This window comes from Myotis nattereri, assembly GCF_964212035.1.
Source record: "Myotis nattereri genome assembly, chromosome: 19".
Classification (NCBI taxonomy): Eukaryota; Metazoa; Chordata; class Mammalia; order Chiroptera; family Vespertilionidae; genus Myotis; species Myotis nattereri.
Genome location: NC_138095.1, coordinates 11,847,160 through 11,868,514, shown reverse-complemented (window position 1 = coordinate 11,868,514; position 21,355 = coordinate 11,847,160). Strand labels below are relative to the sequence as shown.

Genomic DNA, 21,355 nt, shown 5'->3' with positions numbered 1-21,355 from the left:
GGAGAGAGATAGAAACATCAGTGATGAGAGAGAATCATTGATTGGCTGCCTCCTGCACTTCCCCTACTGGGGATTGAGCCTGCAACCCAGGCATGTGCCCTTGACTGGAATCGAACCTGGGACCCTTCAGTCCACAGCTGATGCTCTATCCACTGAGCCAAGTCGGCCAGGGCTAAAAAAATAATTCTTTATTGTTGAAAGTATTATATACTAGTATGTTCCCCTTCTTCCCCCATTGACCCCCTCCAGCTCGCCCCCACCTCCAGCCTTCACCTCCCCATTGTCTGTGTCCATGGGCCATGCATATAAAGTCCTTAGTTGATTACCTCCCACTCACTCTTCCTCCTCCTCCCTCCCTGCTCTCCCCCTTACCTTCCCTCTCAGATTCCGCACTCTGTTCCATGCTTCCGTGTCTCTGGATCCACTCTGTTCATCAGTTTATTTTGTTAGTTAGATTCCACATATGAATGAGATCATGTGATTCTTGTCTTTCTCTGACTGATTTATTTCACTTAGCATGATGCTCTCCAGATCCCTCCATGCTGTCTCGAAGGGTAAGAGATTCTTCTTTCTTACTGCTGCACAGTATTCCATGGCATAAATGTACCACAGCTCATCTACTGATGAGCATTTGGGCTGTTTCCAGATCTCAGCTATTGTAAATTGTGCTGCTATGAACATAGGGGTGTATATATCCTTTCTGATTGGTGTTTTGGGTTTCTTAGGATATATTCCTAGAAGTGAGATCACTGGGTCAAATGAAAGTTCCATATTTAATTTTTCTTTTTTTTAAACATTTTATTGATTTTTCACAGAGAGGAAGGGAGAGGGATAGAGAGAAACATTGATGAGAGAGAAACATTGATCAGCTGCCTCCTGCACACCTACTGGGGATGTGCCCACAACCAAGGTACATGCCCTTGGCCGGAATCGAACCTGGGACCTTTCAGTCCGCAGACCGACACTCTATCCACTGAGCCAAACTAGTTAGGGCGCATATTTAATTTTTCGAGGAAACGCCATACTGTTTTCCATAATAGTTACACACCAGTCTGCATTCCCACCAGCAGTGTACTAGGATTCCCTTTTCTCCACATGCTGGCCAGCACTTGTCATTTGAGATTTTGTTGCGGTAGCCATTCTGACAGGTGTGAGATGATACCTCATCATTTTAATTTGCATCTCTCTGATGATCGGTGACTTTGAGCATTTTTTTCATATGTCTCTTGGCCATCTGTATATCCACTTTGGTGAAGCATCTATTTTAAATAGATATAATAAAAGCATGATATGCTAATTAGACTGGACAGCTAAAGATTTGGACGTCATTCTGGATGTCCTTCCGGACGAAGCTGCGGCAGCAGGGGCCAAGGCAGAGGCGGTTAGGGGAAATCAGGCAGGCAGGCAGTGGTTAGGAGCCATCAGCAGGCAGGTGAGTGGTTAGGGGCGATGAGGCAGGCAGGCAGGTGAGCAGTTAGGAGCCAGCAGTCCTGGATTGCAAGAGGGTGCAGGCTGGGCTGAGGGACCCTCCCCCATCATGCACTAATTTCGTGCACTGGGTCTCTAATGTGTGTGTGTATAGATGTGTGTGTGTGTGTGTGTGTGTGTGTGTATATATATATATATATAAATGACTTCAGGAGAGAGAAACATCAATGATGAGAGAGAATCATTGATTGGCTGCCTGCTGTATGCCCCCTACTGGTGATTGAGCCCACAACCTGGCATGTGCCCTTGACGGGAATCGAACCAAGGACCCTTCAGTCCACAGGCCAATGGTATCCACTGAGCCAAACCAGATAGGGCTATATCTACTTTAACAAATGGTTATTCTTTTTGCCCAGTGGTACTAACTGATATTTTCAGTTTCATTTGTCATAATGGTTTTTCTTCAAATGAGCAAGCACTATAGATCCAAATAGCAATTTTTACTGCAGTCTTGCTGATAAACAGCTTTAAGAGCTTGGTATATTCTTTTAAAAAATGTTTTTATTGATTTGAGAGAGAAAAACATCTATCCGAGGAAGAAACATCAATTGGTTGCCTCCCATAGGCACCCCAACGGTGACTGAACCTGCTACCTGGGCATGTGCCCTTGATCAGGAAGTGAACCGGTGACCCGGGGGTGCGCAGGGCTGGGAGGGCTGGCGCTCTGACCACTGCGCAACCGGCCAGGGCCTGATAAGCTTTTGTATGTGAATGACGTGCTCCTATGATTCCCACAACTGATGAGGTAATACGTGAATTTTACTGATGAAGCAAGTGCCGGGACCTGGATTCTACATCGGATAGTATTTCCTAAGAAAAAGTCTACTAAGAAGAGCCAAACAGACAAGTCCCTCAGGTTCCTTCGGACCCTGGCCATTTTTCTAAATTTTAGCCCACAAACCAAAAGAGCAAAGAGTTTAATCGCTCTGATTGAAAATATTCCCATTCACATTTAGCTTCAAATTACCGTTTTACAGCAAGTACGCTCGCTGCTAAGATGAAAGTAGCGATTTTTAACACTTCCAGTGGTTCTCAACCTTCTGGCCCTTTAAATACAGTTCCTCATGTTGTGACCCAACCATAAAATTATTTTCATTGCTACTTCATAACTGTCATGTTGCTACTGTTATGAATCGTCATGTAAATATCTGGTATGCAGGATGGTCTTCGGCGACCCCTGTGAAAGAGTCGTTGGACCGCCAAAGGGGTCGCGACCCACAGGTTGAGAACCGCTGAACGGAACGAGCAGGAGCCTGTCTTCGCCTTTAAACTCAATTGTCAGCGCCCAGCGACTTCCACGAGGAGACAGCGTTAGAGAAGAAACGGGCGGCGCTAGGGCCTGGAGGCGCCGCGGGGACCCGCCCGCTGGGTTTCCAGGTTTGCGTGCCGACGCCAGCGTGGTCACGTGAACGCACTGCCACGTGACTCCGCCTGCGGCCCGCGGAAGGGGCAGAGGGGACGCGCTTGGATGAGGAGAGAAAGGGGGGGCGGCGGGGCAAGATGGCAGCGCACCTGTCCTACGGACGAGTGAACCTGAACGTGCTGCGCGAGGCGGTGCGTCGCGAGCTGCGCGAATTCCTGGACAAGTGCGCGGGAAGCAAGGTGAGGGGCGGGAGGTAGCCGCGGCGCCCTGAAGCCCCGTCCGGCCTGGCCTCCTCAGGTCCGACCGCCCGACCGCTCGGGCTCCCGTTGGCTGAGGTACCTGGAGCTTCCTCGGAGGCGAGCAGGCGGCGGGGCCCCGGGCAGACAGCCCGGACTCCGCGTGGCATCGCGCTGTTTTGTGGCAGCAGAGGCCGCCGCCGTGTTGTCTCGGCCCCTGTGACCAGCTTACGTCCGGTGTCCTGCAGACACCGCGCGGGTGGGGTGATGATGCCTCGCGTTACCAGGATCATGGGTGTCGGAACGAATCAGACGTGGGCAAGTCCCTGGAGTACCAACGCCGGATCCCCCGCTGCGCGCGCGATGACGAGAGAAGTTGTCACTTGAGGTTTTCCCCGGACCGTCCTGTTAGCACCCAGTTCACGGTGGAAGCAGAAACTGTAGGTCAGGGACTTCCGACGGATACCATTACCGCTCCCCCGAGAACCTATCGGCTCCCCCCTCCCCCTGCGTACCTGGCGGTAAAACTCTGGCCGGAAAAGGAGAACGGAGGGAACTCAGGGTCCCGTCTTAGCAAGAAGAGAAAGCCAAGCAGGAGAGTGGGTGCCAGCAGCCATGAGAGGAGCAAACGGGCTAAGTCCCGCATCCCCCGTTCGGGCTCAAGAAAGGATGCTCGGCCCGGAGTCAGGTCATGGATGGGGTCACTGCCAGTGCCCTGCTGTGAGATTGGACCACGTCGCCGTTGGAAACTGGGTGAAGTGTAGGAGGGAGGATGCCTCTGGAGCACTTCTTACAACCGAATGTTCCCTACACTTGTCTCAATAAAAGCGTCAGTTCCAAGGAAAAGAAACGATCCTGGAGTTCAGCAGTAGAAATGCTCCCAGGGGCCCGGAGCCATGACCTGTGGGGCCGTGAAGGCCCAAGGTGGAGTTCTGACTCCCTTATGTTACACTAGAGGCCCGGTGCACAAATTCGTGCAGGGGGCTTGGCCCTGCTGGCCCTGGCGACCCCTCGGCCACTCCTTGTTCTGAAAGATCAATCCACCATCCGGTCTAATTACCATATTAGCTCTTTATTATATAGGACGCAAGCTCACGCTGTGGCCTTGAGCATGTTACTTAAATTTTCTGAGCCTTTTCAACTCTTCTTCTGCTAAAATAAGATTTGTAATACCTACATCAGAGGTTTTAATTTTTATCTAATTGGATTATGATATGTATATATATATGTGTGTGTGTGTGTGTGTGTGTGTGTGTGTGTATGTATATATATATATATATAATACTAGGTTGAACTGTTGCCACTGGCAGTTTGCATATGGTTTAATCCAGTAATAGCACGACACAGGTACACAGCCCATTGCAGCTCCTTTCTGTTGAGGACAGTGATGAAGTCTTAACTTTCCCGTGACCACTAGTACCATCCCTTGCCTTGCTGTTTTTCTTTAGACCTGCAGGTTATGGATGCGATCAGAGTCTGTTGAAATTTTGGCTCAGTGGATAGAGCATTGGCCTGTGGACTGAAGGGTCCCGGGTTCGATTCTGGTCAAGGGTATATTATGCCTGGGTTGCGGGCTCCATCCCCAGTAGGGGGTGTGCAGGAGGCAACCCATCCGTGATTCTCATCATTGATGCTTCTGTCTCTCTCCCTCTCCTATCCTCTCTGAAATCAATAAAAATACTTAAATTTTTTTTTTTAATTCAGAGTTTGAAGCAGAGAGTCCTACTATGTATGACTGCTATTTTCTGTTGATATTGTTGACATTCCTGATAGTAACCGTAATAAGAGAATGTTTCTTCCTCTTATAGGCAATAGTTTGGGATGAGTACCTCACAGGACCATTTGGCCTGATTGCACAGTATTCCCTACTGAAGGTAAGTGAGCTATTCTGCCTTTGTTGAGGGATTAATAATTATGCATTTTTGAAATAAGAATGGAATTTCACATTTTCTCCTGAACAGTTAGCTTATAAAGCTGTTTGGTCTTTGTAAACACAGATACTAATTCTTGGCTAACATTTTGTATACAATGATCCTTTGGCCTGAGATGCTAAACTGATTCTAATTCTAGGGAAATTACTAACATTGTATTATATGACCATTACCTGGTGTCTCTGATAGGTAATCAGGTGAGAGTCATTTGAATTCAGATACAATAACAGTGACTTCATCCTGAAACTTGGTGCTTTATACATCTGGCTTTGGGGAATCTAAATTTGGATAATTAAGTACTAAGAGCATTTGGCTATGAGGGTAGGATGTCTGAGTCTGGATATGACAGGTAAAGACAGGTTTTTTTGTTAAACTTTTGTGTATGTTTTCCTAGGAACATGAAGTGGAAAAAATGTTCACCCTTAAAGGAAGTCGTTTGCCTGCAGCCGATGTCAAGAATATTATTTTTTTTGTCAGACCCAGGCTAGAATTGATGGATATAATTGCTGAAAATGTGCTCAGGTATTTCTCAGAGCTTGTGTTTGATCCAAAAGAGGTCGGTCCTCCAGGTGGTCTTAATGTACTGAGCTCCTCATTGCAACCCCACTCTCTTGCCTGTGCATTGGAAGATGGTCTTTTGAAAACGGGGGCAGGCATGAAAGGATGGGGGGGGGAATGGGACACTTGTGAAGTTATTCAAACAGTTTTGGGGACAGGGTGTCATCGCATAACCCCATTCTTTTACAGGACAGCTAAATATTTGGACCTGCATTAGTATAAGGGACCCTAATTAAAAAGAACAAAAGAAAAACCTCTAATGGTTGTTTTTCAGTATACTAAATATAATGTCCCTGAATCTCAATAGCAGAATAAGTAAGAGCTGATTAAAATTTAATACAACATCGCTTTATAGAGGAAGTTGTCCCAGCCCGGTCTGCACTCTGGTACAATTGATTGGTGTGGCCCCTAAAACCTTAAAAGCAAATGGGCTATTTTGGGAAGTTCACTGTGAAGGAGAGTGCAGGGGGGAGTCAAGAATGATCTTTCATTTTCATGTAAGACCCTGTCTCTGCATTGGTTTGGTTTAAAGAGCCATTTGTTTTCAGGAAGACACACATATCCTGTTTCAATAAACCTAAAAGCTTTAGTGCCCCATAAATAGTTTGAGAGGATGCTAGAAAATGCATTACAAAGTTGTGTGGCAATGAATCAATGTTGCTTTCCTTTCAGGGGGAAAATAAAGAGAGCAACGGTAACAATTTGGGTCTGAAAGTCAATATTGGTATATTTAGCCAACATTTATTTAGTGCCTGCTGTGTACCAGACGTAGGACCAGGCTCTGGGAATAATATAAATAAAATAGTTTGTGACTTTAAAGAGCTCTTAAACTAACAAACGTTACCTCTTTTGCAGTGAAGACAGACGTGGCCCAGCAAGAGATTTCCACATTTTGTTTGTGCCACGACGCAGCCTATTGTGTGAACAACGGCTGAAGGATCTGGGTGTTTTGGGCTCCTTTATTCACAGGGAGGAGTATAGCTTGGATCTCATTCCCTTTGACGGGGATCTCTTATCCATGGAGTCAGAGGGAGCCTTCAAAGTACGTTTGGTATTTTCTTTCTTAGTGTCAGACTTACACTTTTGCCAAATTTACAAGGATGACACTGTCCAGGCTATTGTTTAACTTGCATTTCCTTGGTGACTGGAAGCTGAGCTTTCCCATAGGTATATTAATGTTTAAGATTTTTCTTTTTAGCAAATTGCTTGTTCATTATTCTTTGCCCGTTTTTTCTTTTTGAAGAATTCTTTATATATTTTGCGTACTTATCATTGTGGGTTATAAAAGCTGCTAGTGTCTTCTCCCAGTCTGAGGCTTGGCTTTTAACTTTAATTATAATACCTTTATACCAGGTAGACATTTCCAGTGAAAAAGTAGTTACATTTAAAAAAAATGTTTTTATTGATTTTAAAGAGAGAGGAAGAGAAAGAGAAAAAAAACATCGATGTGAGAGAGAGACATCGATTGGTTGCCTCCTGTACACAACCTGACCTGGGATCGAACCCACAACCTGGGTATATGCTCTGACCGCAAATTGAACCGGCAACCTTACGAGTGCATCTGATGACACTCATCCAACTGAGCCACACTGGCCAGAGCTGGACTCTTTTTTTTTTTATCTCCAAATTTCAAACATAGAGAAAAGTTGAAAGAATTATAGAGGGAGCGCCCACATACCCATCACCTAGATCAGCAGTTCTCAACCTGTGGGTCGCGACCCCTTTGGCAGTTGAATGACCCTTTCACAGGGGTTGCCTAAGACCATCCTGCATATTAGATGTTTACATTATGATTCATAACAGTAGCAACATTACCGTTATGAAGTAGCAACGAAAATAATTTTATGGTTGAGTCACAACATGAGGAACTGTATTTAAAGGCCCAGAAGGTTGAGAACCACTGACCTAGATTCTGGAATTAACATTTTGCCGTATTTGCTTTGTCACGTATCTATAACGGTATGCTCATAATTAATTCACACGTGTAATTAATGTGAATTGGCAGCAGCTAGGAAACGTGTCTTGGCATGACAAAACCTGCCCAGAGGCGCAAGCTCCTGTTTATTTAATCAGGGATTTGCAAAGAAGGGCAGAATTATTTACTGCTGAGAACTTTGAGCCCTGGGCTTTGTGTGTTCACTTAAGGATTCAGTTAAGAAAACAAGCATTTTGCCTGGATGGTAAAGCTAAGAGTTCTACCTAATGTTAAATTCAATCCTGATTTCTGATGAAGTTGTGTTTTACTTATTTATGTGATTTTTTAAAACATGTTTTTATTGATTTTTAGAGAGAGGGGAAGGGAGAGGGATAGAGAGATAGAAACACCAATGAGAGAGAAACATTATCCATCAGCTGCCTCCTGCACGCCCCCTATTGGGGATCGAGCCCGCAAGCTGGGCATATTCCTTGACGGGGAATCAAACTGATGACCTCTTGGTTCATGAGGCAGTGCTCAACTGCTGAGCCACCCTGGCGGGCTATTTATGTGACTGTTAAACTGCAAGCATAATTTAGCACTCTACAGCTTTCCATGCTTGCAGGCTGATGATCATCTCCATCATTCAGCTGTACAAAATGTGGGGATTCCAGTTCTGCCCAGTTTAATGCTCACAATGTTTACGGCCGTTATTTGTTGCCGGTACATGTGAAAAGCTGCCTCATGTTTGTAAAACTGCAAAGTATTCTGTTGTGTGGTCATCTGGGACTTTAGGGGTCGAAGAATGCTCACATTTGTGAGTACTAGCATGTGGCCCTCCCAGAATGTCCTACCCCAGTTTATATTCACCCTGGCGAATGGGAGAACCCGTGTAAGCCTTTATTAATCAGTAATTTACTCGCGAGCTGACAAACTGAGAGCTGGCATGCCTGGTGAACCCTTTTCTTGCAGAAGGTTCTGCCCCCCGGAGAATTGCTTCCACAGCTGTACCCTGAGAGCTGAGCTGTTGGCCCTGTGGCCTAGAGCAGTGGTTAGCAAACTGCGGCTCGCGAGCCACATGTGGCTCTTTGGCTCCTTGAGTGTGGCTCTTCCACAAAATACTGACTTCTGCTCATGGGCCACGAAGTTTCAATCTCACTGTACGTGCGCGCCCCCCCGTGGTATTTTGTGGAAGAGCCACACTCAAGGGGCCAAAGAGCCGCATGTGGCTCATGAGCTGCAGTTTGCTGACCACTGGCCTAGAGTGCTGAACAGCAGCTTTGTAAAGGGACTTGGGTCCCATCTCCTGTTTCCCCGGCAAAGTGGAATCCCAGTGCCCGACAGGGGTGGGCACCCAGGTGATCGTGGCCTGACAGTGACCTTCCATTTCTCCCCGCAGGAGTGCTACCTGGAGAGCGACCAGACCAGCCTCTACCATGCGGCCAAGGGGCTGATGACCCTGCAGGCTCTGTACGGGACCATCCCCCAGATCTTCGGGAAAGGAGAGTGTGCCCGGGTGAGAAACGGCCGTGTTTCTGGTGGTGAAGGAAGCCCCTCGAACCCAAGAAGGGGGAAGGAGTGGGAAGCCATTTATAAACAAGTCCCGCTAATCCTTTTATTTGGGAACTCGCCTACTTGCTAAAACTTACTCATAACCCCCAGAGTGACACATTCAGTGTTTTGTAGACTTGCCCGAAACAGCGAACAGTTTGAGTTGCCCAGGGGCATGTTGGCAGCTGAGGTGGAACAAAGTGCTGCTCTGCCCTCTCGTTTCAGCTCTTACTGCACAGTGTCCTTTCTGCCACTGCACGGGCCACACACTGCTTAACGCCACATCTTTTGCATCTTTGTGCTTCTCATTGGTGATTTGCTGTTAAAACGGTCCGTATGTGTAGTGAAAGGTTGTCTAGTGTCCGAGCACAGAAAGGTTGTGGTAAGCCTCCTGAGAAAACACGTTAGGCTTCATTCAGGTGTGAGTGCGGGTGCCTTTGGGCTGTGAGCTCACTGTCAGTGAATCAACAATATAGCTTTTTTTAAAATACGTTTTTATTGATTTCAGAGAGGAAGGGAGAGGGAGAAAGAGATAGAAACGTCAGTGATGAAAGAGAATCATTGATCAGCTGCCTCCTGCAAACCCCACACTGGGGATCAAGCCCACAACTGGGCATATGCCCTGACTGGGAATCGAACCGTGACCTCCTGGTTCATAGGTCGATGCTCAACCACTGAGCCATGCAGGTCAGGCTCAACAATAGATCTTAAAGTGTCTTTAAACAGCAACACATTAAACAAGGTTACATGTTGACCAGTTGACGGAAATGTGACCAGAGCCCACAGGAACCTCCCCCCCTGTTTCCACCAGGAGCCGTGGCTCAGTACTCGCTCATTCCTGTTCACATGACTTTATAGAACACAGTTACCAGGAATAACACAGATAGACTGTCCCTGATTTTGTGTCCCATTGAGAAATAGCGGTTGCCCTTGGCCACAGTGAGTGCTGGGACGGGTAGCCAGCAGCAAATGCTTTCTGCAGCTGCTAATTTCTTATCTATCGCACCATTCCACAGTTTTTCTCTTTTTTTACTTTTCTGATTGTCTTTCTGTTTTTAGCCAATTTTAAAATCGGCTCATTCTCAGGAGGGTTCCACCTGATCCAATATTTTATTTCCAGCAAGTGGCCAATATGATGATCAGGATGAAGAGAGAGTTCACAGGAAGCCAGAATTCCGTATTTCCTGTTTTTGATAATCTCTTACTGCTCGATCGAAATGTGGACTTGTTAACACCCCTTGCCACTCAGCTTACATATGAAGGACTCATTGATGAAATTTATGGTATTCAGAACAGTAAGTAAAGTGCCATCTATTTTTACTAATAGGTCATTTGGCAAAAATAACGGTCATTTTGTTGAAGGTGCTTTCTTTGCATATAACTCAGAGAATATTTGAAAATATAAAAATACTGCTTTTGACTTTTAGACACTAGAGGTAAACAGTGTCCAAGTGAACGGACTGGCCAATGTGTAGTGTGAGGACTGTGCTTGTGCCCTGTGAGCAGAGGCCTGGGGTTAAATCAGGCGGCACTGCAGCCCTTCGGGAAGCTGGGAGAGGTGGCCTGGGGTGGGTTTGGAAACGGAGAGAGTGTCGAGGGTGGTGCTGGTGAGGGGCAGGCAGCATCATCAAAGCAGGGAATGACAGGCGACCAGCTTGCTAAACAGAGAATGTAGCTGGGAATGTCACTCTAGGGCAGTGGTTCTCAACCTTCCTAATGCCAAGACCCTTTAATACAGTTCCTCATGTTGTGGTGACCCCCAACCATAAAATTATTTTCGTTGCTACTTCATAACTGTAATGTTGCTACCGTTATGAATCGTAATGTAAATATCTGATATGCAGGATGTATTTTCATTGTTACAGATTGAACATAATTAAAGCATAGTGATGAATCACAAAAACAATATGTAATTATATATGTGTTTTCCGATGGTCTTAGGCAACCCCTGTGAAAGGGACGTTCGACCCCCAAAGGGGTCGCGACCCATAGGTTGAGAACCCCTGCTCTAGGGGAAAGGCTGATACGGGCGGTTGAAGACACTGGAGGGAAGACGGAAGGCCTGCAAGAGTTTAGGCTTGACAGAATCTTAGGTCAGAGGTCACCAGCGTGCTTGTTTTCGGCCCACATGATGCTTGTGTCTGTCAGCATTTAAAATTGGAGGAAGTCTTGATAATAATCCTGACTGATTTACTTATGATCCGAGTCTGCTTTGATCACGGAAAAGTCGGAACCTCAGTGCTGTGCACCATTTTTCGGTCAAGGCGGCTTATGCGTCCTGATGGGAAAATTCTGCTCTGTGCCTGGGCTGTGCGAGGTTCTCCCAGGAGGTGCACACAGGCGCTTGTTCCCGTCCGTGCTGTCCAGGTTACGTGAAGTTACCTCCAGAGAAATTCGCGCCCAAGAAGCAGGGCGATGGCGGTAAGGATCTTCCCACGGAAGCCAAGAAGCTTCAGCTGAACTCTGCGGAGGAGCTGTACGCCGAGATCCGAGACAAGAACTTCAACGCCGTGGGCTCCGTGCTTAGCAAGAAAGCCAAGGTGATCTCGGCTGCGTTTGAGGTGAGCTGGTGTGGTTGTCACCTGCTGCTCTTGTCACAGGCCAGACCGCCCTTTTAACTTCTCCCCTAGGAGAAAGGTATTCTGTTAAGTTTTTTCCCCCTGTTTTGGGAGGGGCAAGCAGTGTTTGCAGTTTATAAGCTTTTGCCATAAATACTTGTTTTCCCTCCTTTTTTATTATTTCCTACCCCACTTAAGAAGAAGCCAGCTGTACTATAAATAAAAGATCCTCTGTAATAGAACTTGCAATTTGGGGTGAAAACTCCCCAGGTTGACCAACATGCTGGTGGCAGAGGCCCCTGCAGTCGTGGTGGGTGATAATGAGAGTGAAATCCCCAGCGGCGGGAGCTTTGAAATTGGCAGCTTCATTATCAGCTTCCTGTCGGCTCCTGCCTGGTCCCTGCTTCATTCTGGGTTCAGGTTGATTTTGAACCGTGACAATCAGTGCGATGTAGATGGAATACTTAGGCTTTAGAGACATGAATTTGGAGAACTTTTGAAAGCTAATTTTCCACTGAGGATGTATTTCCAGATTTCATCTTTCTTAGGAATTACATCCATTTAATTGATTTTCATGTTTTTGATGTTACTTTTGGTTTAAATGACTCAATTTTACAAAAAAATATTTTGTCATCACTAAGCGAGGTTCACTTTGTTCAAGGACATTATTCAAAATTACTCGTAAGGCTCAGTAAGAAGGATGGCTCTTTCCTTCCCGTTATAGAAGGAACTTGCTGTTTATGTCCTCTTAACATAGAGCTTTTAGTGTTTTACTGCAAAATGTCTGTGGTTTACCCAATACTGTCCCCCCACATATACTCAGATGCCCACAAAATACTGTTCCCAGCATGAACCGGCACCTGGGAAGAGAAAACCACAGACATTTGCTTGGTACAGAAGCACCAGCACCGAGAACAGGCACAGTGAACGGACCTTTTCTGGTTTTCCATGTGATGTTGTAGCTGGGTTTGGCCCGATTCAATTGTATCCCATTCTTTTTGCCATATTAAACTAAACTAGACTAAACAAAACAACGAACAGAGCTCCTGACAGTGAGTATCTTCCTTTCTCGGTGGCTCTGCCCATTTCAGGAGAGGCACAACGCCAAGACGGTGGGGGAGATCAAGCAGTTCGTCTCCCAGCTGCCCCACATGCAGGCTGCCAGAGGCTCGCTGGCGAACCACACCTCAATCGCAGAGCTGATCAAAGATGTCACTAGTGAGTATCCAGGGATGAGGTTCGCCTGGGCTGCCTCACAGACCTACCCAATGTCTGCCAGGTGGCCATGGGCACCAGCATGATTCTCAGGGTTAATTAAGCGAACACATGTTCACAGTTAAAAGTGCGCCATTCGTGGTGAGCACGTTTCTTTTGATTATTAAAATAATGTAATCATCTGGTAAACTTTTTGGGATGCCAATAAGAGGGAGCAAAAGTTTTCCATAAGTTTGCCACCATAATATGAGGCAGTTAATTTTTTTACTCTAGTTTTTTTTCTTCTTCTATTATTAAGGATTATTTAATTAGAGCAATGGGATGTTTCTGTTTCTGTTTCTGTTTTTCCCTTGAAAACTTTCCACAGAATTGGTCTACAGCATACAGTGAGTGTTTTGAAAGAGCTCAGAGGGTGTATATTAAACTAAAGACAAGCTTATTCTTTAAAACTCAGGCTGTGAAAGCTGCCTAGGAGATTGGTCAGTGCCCTGTACACTTTGAATCTTAGATACAGCACAGTGTTGGATAGAAATTGGGTGAAACTAGGTTGAATCTGATGATGCAATGCTCTGGGGAAATTAGCTTTCACTGATACTGAGGCAATACTTTTGAGTTTTGAGGACAACAAAGGGGTTTGGGGTCCACTCCATCTAGAGGGAACTTAGGGATGCAGGGTCGTAGGGTTTCCATGCTTTCAGAAGATTTTGACCAGGAGCCTGTTTCAGCCTATGGCCTGCTTGCTGTTTGGCATATCTTGTTTCTTAATCATGCTCTGTTCATAAACGCACATCACTCAAATAAAAGGACATTTATTTGATTTCTAAGTTGCAAATCTCTTAATTACATTTTAGCTTCTGAAGACTTCTTTGATAAGTTGACAGTGGAGCAGGAGTTTATGTCTGGAATAGACACCGATAAGGTTCGTGAACAATTAAACTAACAAATAATGATACTGTATCAAACATAAGGCCATAGCTAGAAAAGCAATGGCTTTGACTCCATTGTATTTTTAAGAACAAATGCAAAATGTGGAGCCCTAACCAGTTTGGCTCAGTGGATAGACCGTCGGCCTGCGGACTGAAAGGTCCCAGGTTCGATTCCGGGCAAGGGCATGTACCTGGGTTGCGGGCACATCCCCAGTAGGGGGTGTGCAGGAGGCAGCTGATTGATGTTTCTCTCTCATTGATGTTTCTAACTCTCTATCCCTCTCCCCTCCTCTCTGTAAAAAATCAATAAAATATACTAAAAAAAAAAAGTGAAAATACAGATTTTATCAGTAACAGGTATTTCACGTCACTCTTTGGAGAGCACTTCCTGCGATGCACGGAGAGGTGAGACCCAGCCCCAAAATCAGAGCTTTAAGGGCTGTAATAGGCAAATTGAGATACTTGCTTGCAGAGAGAATTGGTCATGTATTTCTTTACGTAGTCACCTCTTTAGTAAATTTAAAATGATTCATTTTATGAAAACTTCCATCTTCTAAAAACATTCCTGTTACTGATGAATTGCCACTTTACTGGGATAGACTAGGTCACACATGCTCTCAGGACATTGTCCATAGAGACAGATGGGCCCAGACAGGCATCTAGATTGTTGAATGTGTCCTCACTGGCCTTATGCTCCTGGTGACTGGGGTGTGTGTGCCAGGGGCTGGAGGGGGCTTAGGGAATGGGGGATTGGGGAGGGGCTCATGCTCCCACATATCTCCTTTATTTGATTTTTAAAAATAATAGTATATATTAAGTTCTTGAGGTCCCCAAACCAGGTGATGGTATAGGTCTGTCTGTGCTTTGTTTCCAGGTCAATGGTTACATTGAGGACTGTATTGCCCAGAAGCATTCACTGATCAAGGTGTTAAGACTTGTTTGCCTCCAGTCGGTGTGCAATAGTGGACTCAAACAAAAGGTTCTGGATTATTACAAAAGAGAAATTCTTCAGGTCAGTGTGTGTGTGTGTGTGAACATACACACATGTGTGTGTATATATATATATATATATATATATATATATATATATATTTAATATATTCTTATTGGTTTCAGAGAGGAAGGGAGAAGGGGTAAGAGAGATAGAAACATCAGTGATGAGAGAATCATTGATCGGTTGCCTCCTGCACTCCCCACACTGGGGATTGAGCTCGAAACCCGGCATGTGTCCTGACTGGGAATCAAACCGTGACCTCCTGGTTCATAGGTTGACACTCAAACACTGAGCCATACTGACTAGGTCAGTATATTTTTAAATTACTAATTTGCCAAGGGGGAAAACAATTAAAAAAAAAAAAAAGACTTCCAAAATCTGCTCATTTAAGTTGGGCCCATAAATTTTGACTCTGAATACATCAAATCCCTCTCGGAAACAATGAGCTGGATTAATTGTGGCGGACAGGCAGTTTTAGGACAGGTCCTTTCCCCGTGCCCACGTGGGGTCAGTCATCACCTGAACCTCAGTGGTGTGCCCTGGAGAACAGAGCTAGTCGCTTTACCAGAGGTGCTCTTTTATGAAAGTGTCAGAAGCCTTTTCCTGATCTGACATCCAGGCCGAACGACTTGTCTTGCAGACGTACGGCTATGAGCACATTTTGACCTTACACAACCTGGAGAAGGCTGGTCTCCTGAAACCGCAGATGGGGGGCAGGAACAATTACCCGACAATCCGGAAAACCCTGCGCCTCTGGATGGATGACGTCAACGAACAAGTATGGCACCCTTCTCACGCCAGCTCAGTCAGTAACTGGTTAACAGTCTATGGGGACAGCAGTGTTCTAATGTAAAAAAGTAATGCATTTGTGAGTTATGTCTGTCAGAATCCCAGCAGGAAACGGGGCGCTCTTCCACTGGGAAGTTTGAGGAGAGTGTCATAAAGGGAGGGGGGAGCAGAGGCAGTGAGAGGCAGTGCAGTGGGCAGCCCTTACCAGGCAAGGCCTGAGGGCAAGGAGAGCGAGCTGTTCAAGAAACCTGTGCCAGTCAGAAGAGCTAAATGGAGAGGCCGTCTGACAAGACAAGGGGTGACAGGCCTCTACTCGAGGGACACAGCCAGCCTCCAGCTGAGTCACAGAAAGGAAGCCAGGGTGGAAAAACCCTGACCTCACTGCTGCCCACTCTCCGTGCTGATCTGGTGCCTCCCATTGGCCCAACCCAAACAGAGAACTTGGAGTGCGTTGGTGCAGAGCCCGCAGTCTACCTCCTGGGCTCAGAGCCAAGAAGGGCAGAGAGGATCTGGGAGGAACCCAGCGTGTGCGGTGAAAAGTCAGCTTGTGCAAAAGTAAGGCAGACAGTAAAGTTAGGTTCCTTCCACATCTAACCCCAGTTTCCCCTCAAAGGCAGCTGTTGTAACCCTAACCCACTTTTTAACCCTCCCAGAAAGGTTCTGTGACTATACAAACACTTTCACGTAGATGATGCACAGCAGTGATCTCCGAAGCAGGTGCACTTTGTTTTGCATGTATGGTTGATTCCACTCTTCCTAAACTTCTTTCTCTTATATTCTCTCGTGGTGTTTCATTAGGCTGCCTCTTGCAACAAAAACTAGTAATTAGACTGTCTCCTCTATCTGCAGCAAAATTGGATTATTTTTCCCCATTTGCAATATAGAGACTTAATTTCTGTGTTGTACAATGTAAATGATACTTTAGTTTGGCTCTCTTCACCGTTCTGACCTGCTGCTCCCACCCCACTCATCGTGTCCACTGTCTCTTGAAGGTCATCCTGTGATCTGCCTCTTTATTTATTTTTCTGTTTTTGCTTACATTTTAATTAGAATCAATGTTTCAGGGCTTACATTTAAATAAAGGTTTATTTCTATAACAACAATTATAATAGTTATAATAACTTGCAGTAATTAGAAATAAGCATTTCTTGATGTCTCTGAGAGGCAAAAAAGTACCCTGATAAAATAATATCTGTAAATTCATAACAAAACTAAATCAAAATCCACCCCTTACCACATCCTAACATATTTCACTAGAATTAAATACAGTATGTCTTTTATCACATGAAACAGACATTAAAAATACAGTAACCATTTGTGAAGAGAAGTGGCAAACAGCGTTTCTCAGGAGAGCCTAACACTAAGGCTATTCATCATTGCGGAATGACTTATAAGCTAATCTGCATCAAGGCAAAATAATAACTAGATTTCTCTGAGGTCCTGCGATGGTACAATTTTGTGTCCAGTGAGTCACATAATGAGAAGAGGGAATCAGTAAATAAGAAAAGAAACTCTTTATGGGATATAGTTTCATGGTTTGAGTCTAGAGGAGAAACCCTGGGAAAACAAACAAACGAAATACAAGCCAACTTTCCAGCTCATGTATTGACACAAAATCCTTCACTAAGCAAAGGAACACAAGGGCAGCATGGGATGGGAAGTTGGTTGTGACAGTTCTAGAGGCTGCAGCCACAGCTTTCGGGACAAGAGCCATTTCTGATGGCAGAGGTAAGAACAGAGATAAACCCACACCTAAAACCTGTAGTTACTGTTGAAGCAGAGAGTCATGGTCAAAGCCAACTCCCCTTCTAATAGGAAGGTAGAACCACCCCCAAAGTCCAACATGGCATTCTTAAATAAGGCCCTGCGTTTTAAAGATACTCCTTTGCTTAGCATGGAGAAAGAAAAAAACATAATTTTATAACTTAGCCAGAAAAAGTCATACAAGATACACGCTTTATGTCCACAGGTTTCTGAAATCATGTTTTTTAAAAATCTTGACCTTAATCAAATTTACCCACACAATATACTAGTATTTACTATTAAACCAACCAAATTGCCACCATAATTGCTCTCAAAAGATATATATCTTTTAATATATATTTTTTTATTTCAGAGAAGGAGGGAAAGGGAGATAGAAATATCAATGATGAGAAAGAATCATTGATTGGCTGCCTCCTGCACACCCCCTACTGGGGATCCAGCCCGCAACCCTGCAACCCGGGCATGTGCCCTGACCAGGAATCGAACCGTGACCTCCTGGTTCATAGGTTGACGCTCAACCCCTGAGCGACAACAGCCAGCCTGCCTTGTTTTTTTAAAGTTCTTTGTAATTGTTATGAGGTGGTTCTACATATATGCCATCTTTATAATTTAACAGGTTTCTATTGCTAGTAATTCAGGTGTTCCCAGTCTTCTCCTGGTACAGATGGTGTTGCAGTTACTGTTGGTGCTTTGGTCTGGTCTCCCCTGGTGTGCCAGCCCCTCTGCAGGATAAATGCCTAAAAGTAGAATTTCTGGGTTCAAAGATTATGCACATTGTTACCCAGCTAGAGTGCCAAGTTACCCTCCAAAAAGTTTCTTGCCAAATGAAGTAACAATTTTCATCTCCAGTCCCTAGAGATGCTCTGCATGGCTTCAAAATGTGAGTCAAAAGTGAGCTTCTGGCTGCTAAGATGTGGGAGGTTATTTGTGGCTTTGCCTTCAAAGACAAATCAAATAATTTTGGGTTAGGTGGCTCTGAGTCTCTATACCCACAGGCTTTTTTCCCTTTAATTATGCCACAGAATCCCACCGACATATCCTACGTGTACAGTGGCTACGCCCCTCTCAGTGTGCGCCTGGCCCAGCTGCTTTCCCGGCCTGGCTGGCGGAGTATTGAGGAAGTTCTGCGCATCCTCCCAGGGCCCCACTTTGAAGAACGGCAGCCATTGCCCACGGGACTGCAAAAGAAACGTGAGTCTGTAGCCGGGATCTACAGATCGTTCTGTGCTGTTAGTGTGGTTTTCATGTATTATGCAGTTGCTTTGTAGAATACATTTGTAAAGTCCTTGGGAGTCAGAGTCCAATCTGCCTCTTTTGTTAGTTGCTAATGTATATTGTAAGCAGGGAACCCATTATTCCCTCGGGGGGAGCAGCTTTCGGCTGTGGAGTTGAGGATCTCAGTAGTTAGGAAAAACATTTGAGAGCAAAATTGTGTGTGTGAGTTTCAAGTGAACTGTCAGACCAAGACACATTTGACTTTTTTTTTCTTATGAATGATGCAGTTTTGTTTTTTAAATATGTTTTTATTGTTTTTTAGAGAGGGAGAAAGAGAGAGGGATAGATAGAAACATCAATGAGAGAGAAACATCAACATCGATTGGCTGCCTCCTGCATGCCCCCTACTTCGGTTCGAGCCCACAACCAGGGCATGTGCCGACCGGGAATGGAACCGGTAGCCTCTTGGCACATGGTCTGATGCTCAACCACTGAACCACACCAGCTGGGCAATATGCAGTTTTTAAGAGGTGGGAAGAGAAGCTCCAATAATATATAACTCTTAATTCTGAAATGTTTCAATTTTAGGTCAACCGGGGGAAAACCGAATCACCCTGATATTTTTCCTCGGGGGTGTGACCTTTGCCGAAGTCGCTGCCCTGCGCTTTCTCTCCCAGTTGGAAGATGGAGGCACAGAATACGTCATTGCCACCACTAAACTAATGAACGGGGCCACGTGGATAGAGTCTCTGATGGAAAAGCCTGTGTAGGGCGCTCCGAGCCTATTGGACAAGCAAACTGCAGCATAAACTGCCCTTTTGAGGAAGTTGCTGGAGGGAAGGACAGCCCTACAGAGGAATAACAACCCAGGAACACAAAACTGACTTTGGGGTCAGCCTCTTGAATTTTGCTGTTTTCTCCCTTCTGCTTCTCTTTTGTGTTCCTGACTTCTTGAAGAAAGAAGACAACCTAAAGACATACCAGTGTTTTGTGGTCTCAGTGTCTTCATTAGAGACGTGGAAGTATATTAAGAAGGTGGGTATGGATAATCCACGCAGCCGCACAGATGGGACCAAGCAGGTAAAAATAACAATAAAAGTGGAAAGTGTTCTTACATGCTTAGAGTGTTGGTCTGTGTACCAAAGGATCGAGGGTTCGAGTCCCGGTCAAGGGCACATACCTGGGTTGCAGGTTCGATCCCCAGCCTTGGTTGGGGCTCATGTGATAAACAACCAATGTGTCTCTCTCCTTCTCTTTTCCTCTCTCTCTTCCTCTCTCCTTCCCTTCCTCCCTCCCACTCTAAAAATCAATGGAAAAACTATCGTCGGGTGAGGATTAACAACAACAAAAAATTAAAAGATTTGCTTGTCCTGGGTTTAATTTAATTGGCATTCAGTACATGGAAATGGTCTTAATGAAATGGATTCCTGTGTTAGAAATCCTTTCTCAGATCCTTGTTATCCCACGGAGATTAGTTTATACCTCCGAGCCCCAGCAGTGGTCAGCTTGGGCTGCCTTAGAGAGTGAAATGCACCTTTGTCCCTCAGTGTTTTTGCCTCTGGGGATTCAAGACCAGTTGAGTCTCCTTGGCTGGGGTCTTTGTCCTATGAACAGATACTCGGTTGTGTCTCATGTGTCTGCATTCACTTGTGGCTCTCGACTTGCCTGCTCAGGGCATAGTTAGGTCAGCTCCTACAAATGCATTCCGCAGAAGACTTAAAAACATCAATTGCTTCATTTGTATGCAAATAGAAAGTGGTGGATATATATTTTATACGCTTTTGTGTCAGTTCATTTAATACTTAAAGCAGTCTTTGTCTCAAAGGAGTGTGGCCTTACTGAGAAAAGGGTATGTGAATGGTACATTTATTCCTGGAGCAGGGGGATTGTTTACATCACGTCTGGACTTTTGTCTAATTGGGTAGATAATTCTGCTACACCAGGAGTCTGCATAGATAAAGAAGTCTACATAGGCACTGTTCTGTGTCTTACTATACACTTATGAATTTTTGCCAACAGAGAAATAAGTATTTGAACTGTAGTTAACTGTGGAGCAAGAGTGTAATGGTTAAAAGGAGGCAGATTCGCCTGGCTGGTGTGGCTCAGTGGTTGAGCATCGACCTGTGAACCAGGAGGTCACAGTTTGATTCCTGGTTGGAACACATGCCCGGGTTGCGGGCCCAATCCCCAGTGGGGAGCGTGCAGGAGGCAGCCAATTAACGATTTTCACCGATGTTTCTATCTCCCTCTCCCTCTCCTCTGAAATCAATAAAAATATATTTAAAAGGGGGGAAAAAGGTGGATTAAAAACAGCACATTGAATTCTTGGAGAGAACTGGGAAGGGAAGATCCCATGCGAGTCCCAGACCATTCTAGCTCTGCCCTCCCTGGAAATGGATTATGATTGTACATGATGTGCCTGTTTGTCTGTTGTTCTCAGTTGCATGTTCAAGACCTGCCTGTCACCAGGAGGAAGTGTCTGTAGTCAGCAGAGTTAAATTCAAGAAGAAATGCTATAAATAGCAGAGTGAACTGTCTGCAGACAGGAAGGGCGGCTGTGATAGAGATGGCAGGAGTAGAAACGTGGCATCTCAGACCGTGAATCGTGAACAGACAGTGGGTTAGACCCAGGCCTGATGTATTACATTGCCATGGGGTTTAAGGATGGCTGCTACAGAGAACGGAGGATGCCTTTTTGTAAACAGTTGAAGAAAACGGCAGTAATGTAAAATTTCTCAGATTCTTGTATTTCTAAATGAATGCACATGAACTTCAAGCCATGTTTCTTAGTTTCAGTTCCTCCATTGCTGTAAAATACCCAAAATTGGATGGTGACTAGAGGCTAGCTAGAA

At 45.2% G+C, this 21,355-nt stretch overlaps 1 protein-coding gene across 3 annotated transcripts; it reads left to right on the top strand.

Moving 5' to 3' along the window:
• Window positions 1-2,891: 2,891 nt before the first annotated feature.
• VPS33A (VPS33A core subunit of CORVET and HOPS complexes) lies at window positions 2,892-19,622 on the top strand. 3 transcript variants are annotated; one of them, XM_081113634.1, is made up of 13 exons: window positions 2,892-3,090; window positions 4,896-4,961; window positions 5,413-5,540; window positions 6,432-6,618; window positions 8,891-9,007; window positions 10,163-10,337; window positions 11,410-11,603; window positions 12,692-12,818; window positions 13,667-13,734; window positions 14,616-14,753; window positions 15,376-15,513; window positions 18,311-18,479; window positions 19,092-19,622. In XM_081113634.1, exons 1-13 carry the CDS (start codon window positions 2,989-2,991, stop codon window positions 19,271-19,273), a joined length of 1,791 nt encoding a protein of 596 aa, XP_080969760.1. In that variant the 5' UTR covers window positions 2,892-2,988; the 3' UTR covers window positions 19,274-19,622. The 3 variants fall into 3 exon arrangements, with proteins under 3 accessions (XP_080969760.1, XP_080969759.1, XP_080969761.1); XM_081113633.1 differs by having other exon boundaries at window positions 2,924-3,090; window positions 15,376-15,540; XM_081113635.1 differs by lacking the exon at window positions 14,616-14,753 and having other exon boundaries at window positions 2,924-3,090.
• Window positions 19,623-21,355: the final 1,733 nt, after the last annotated feature.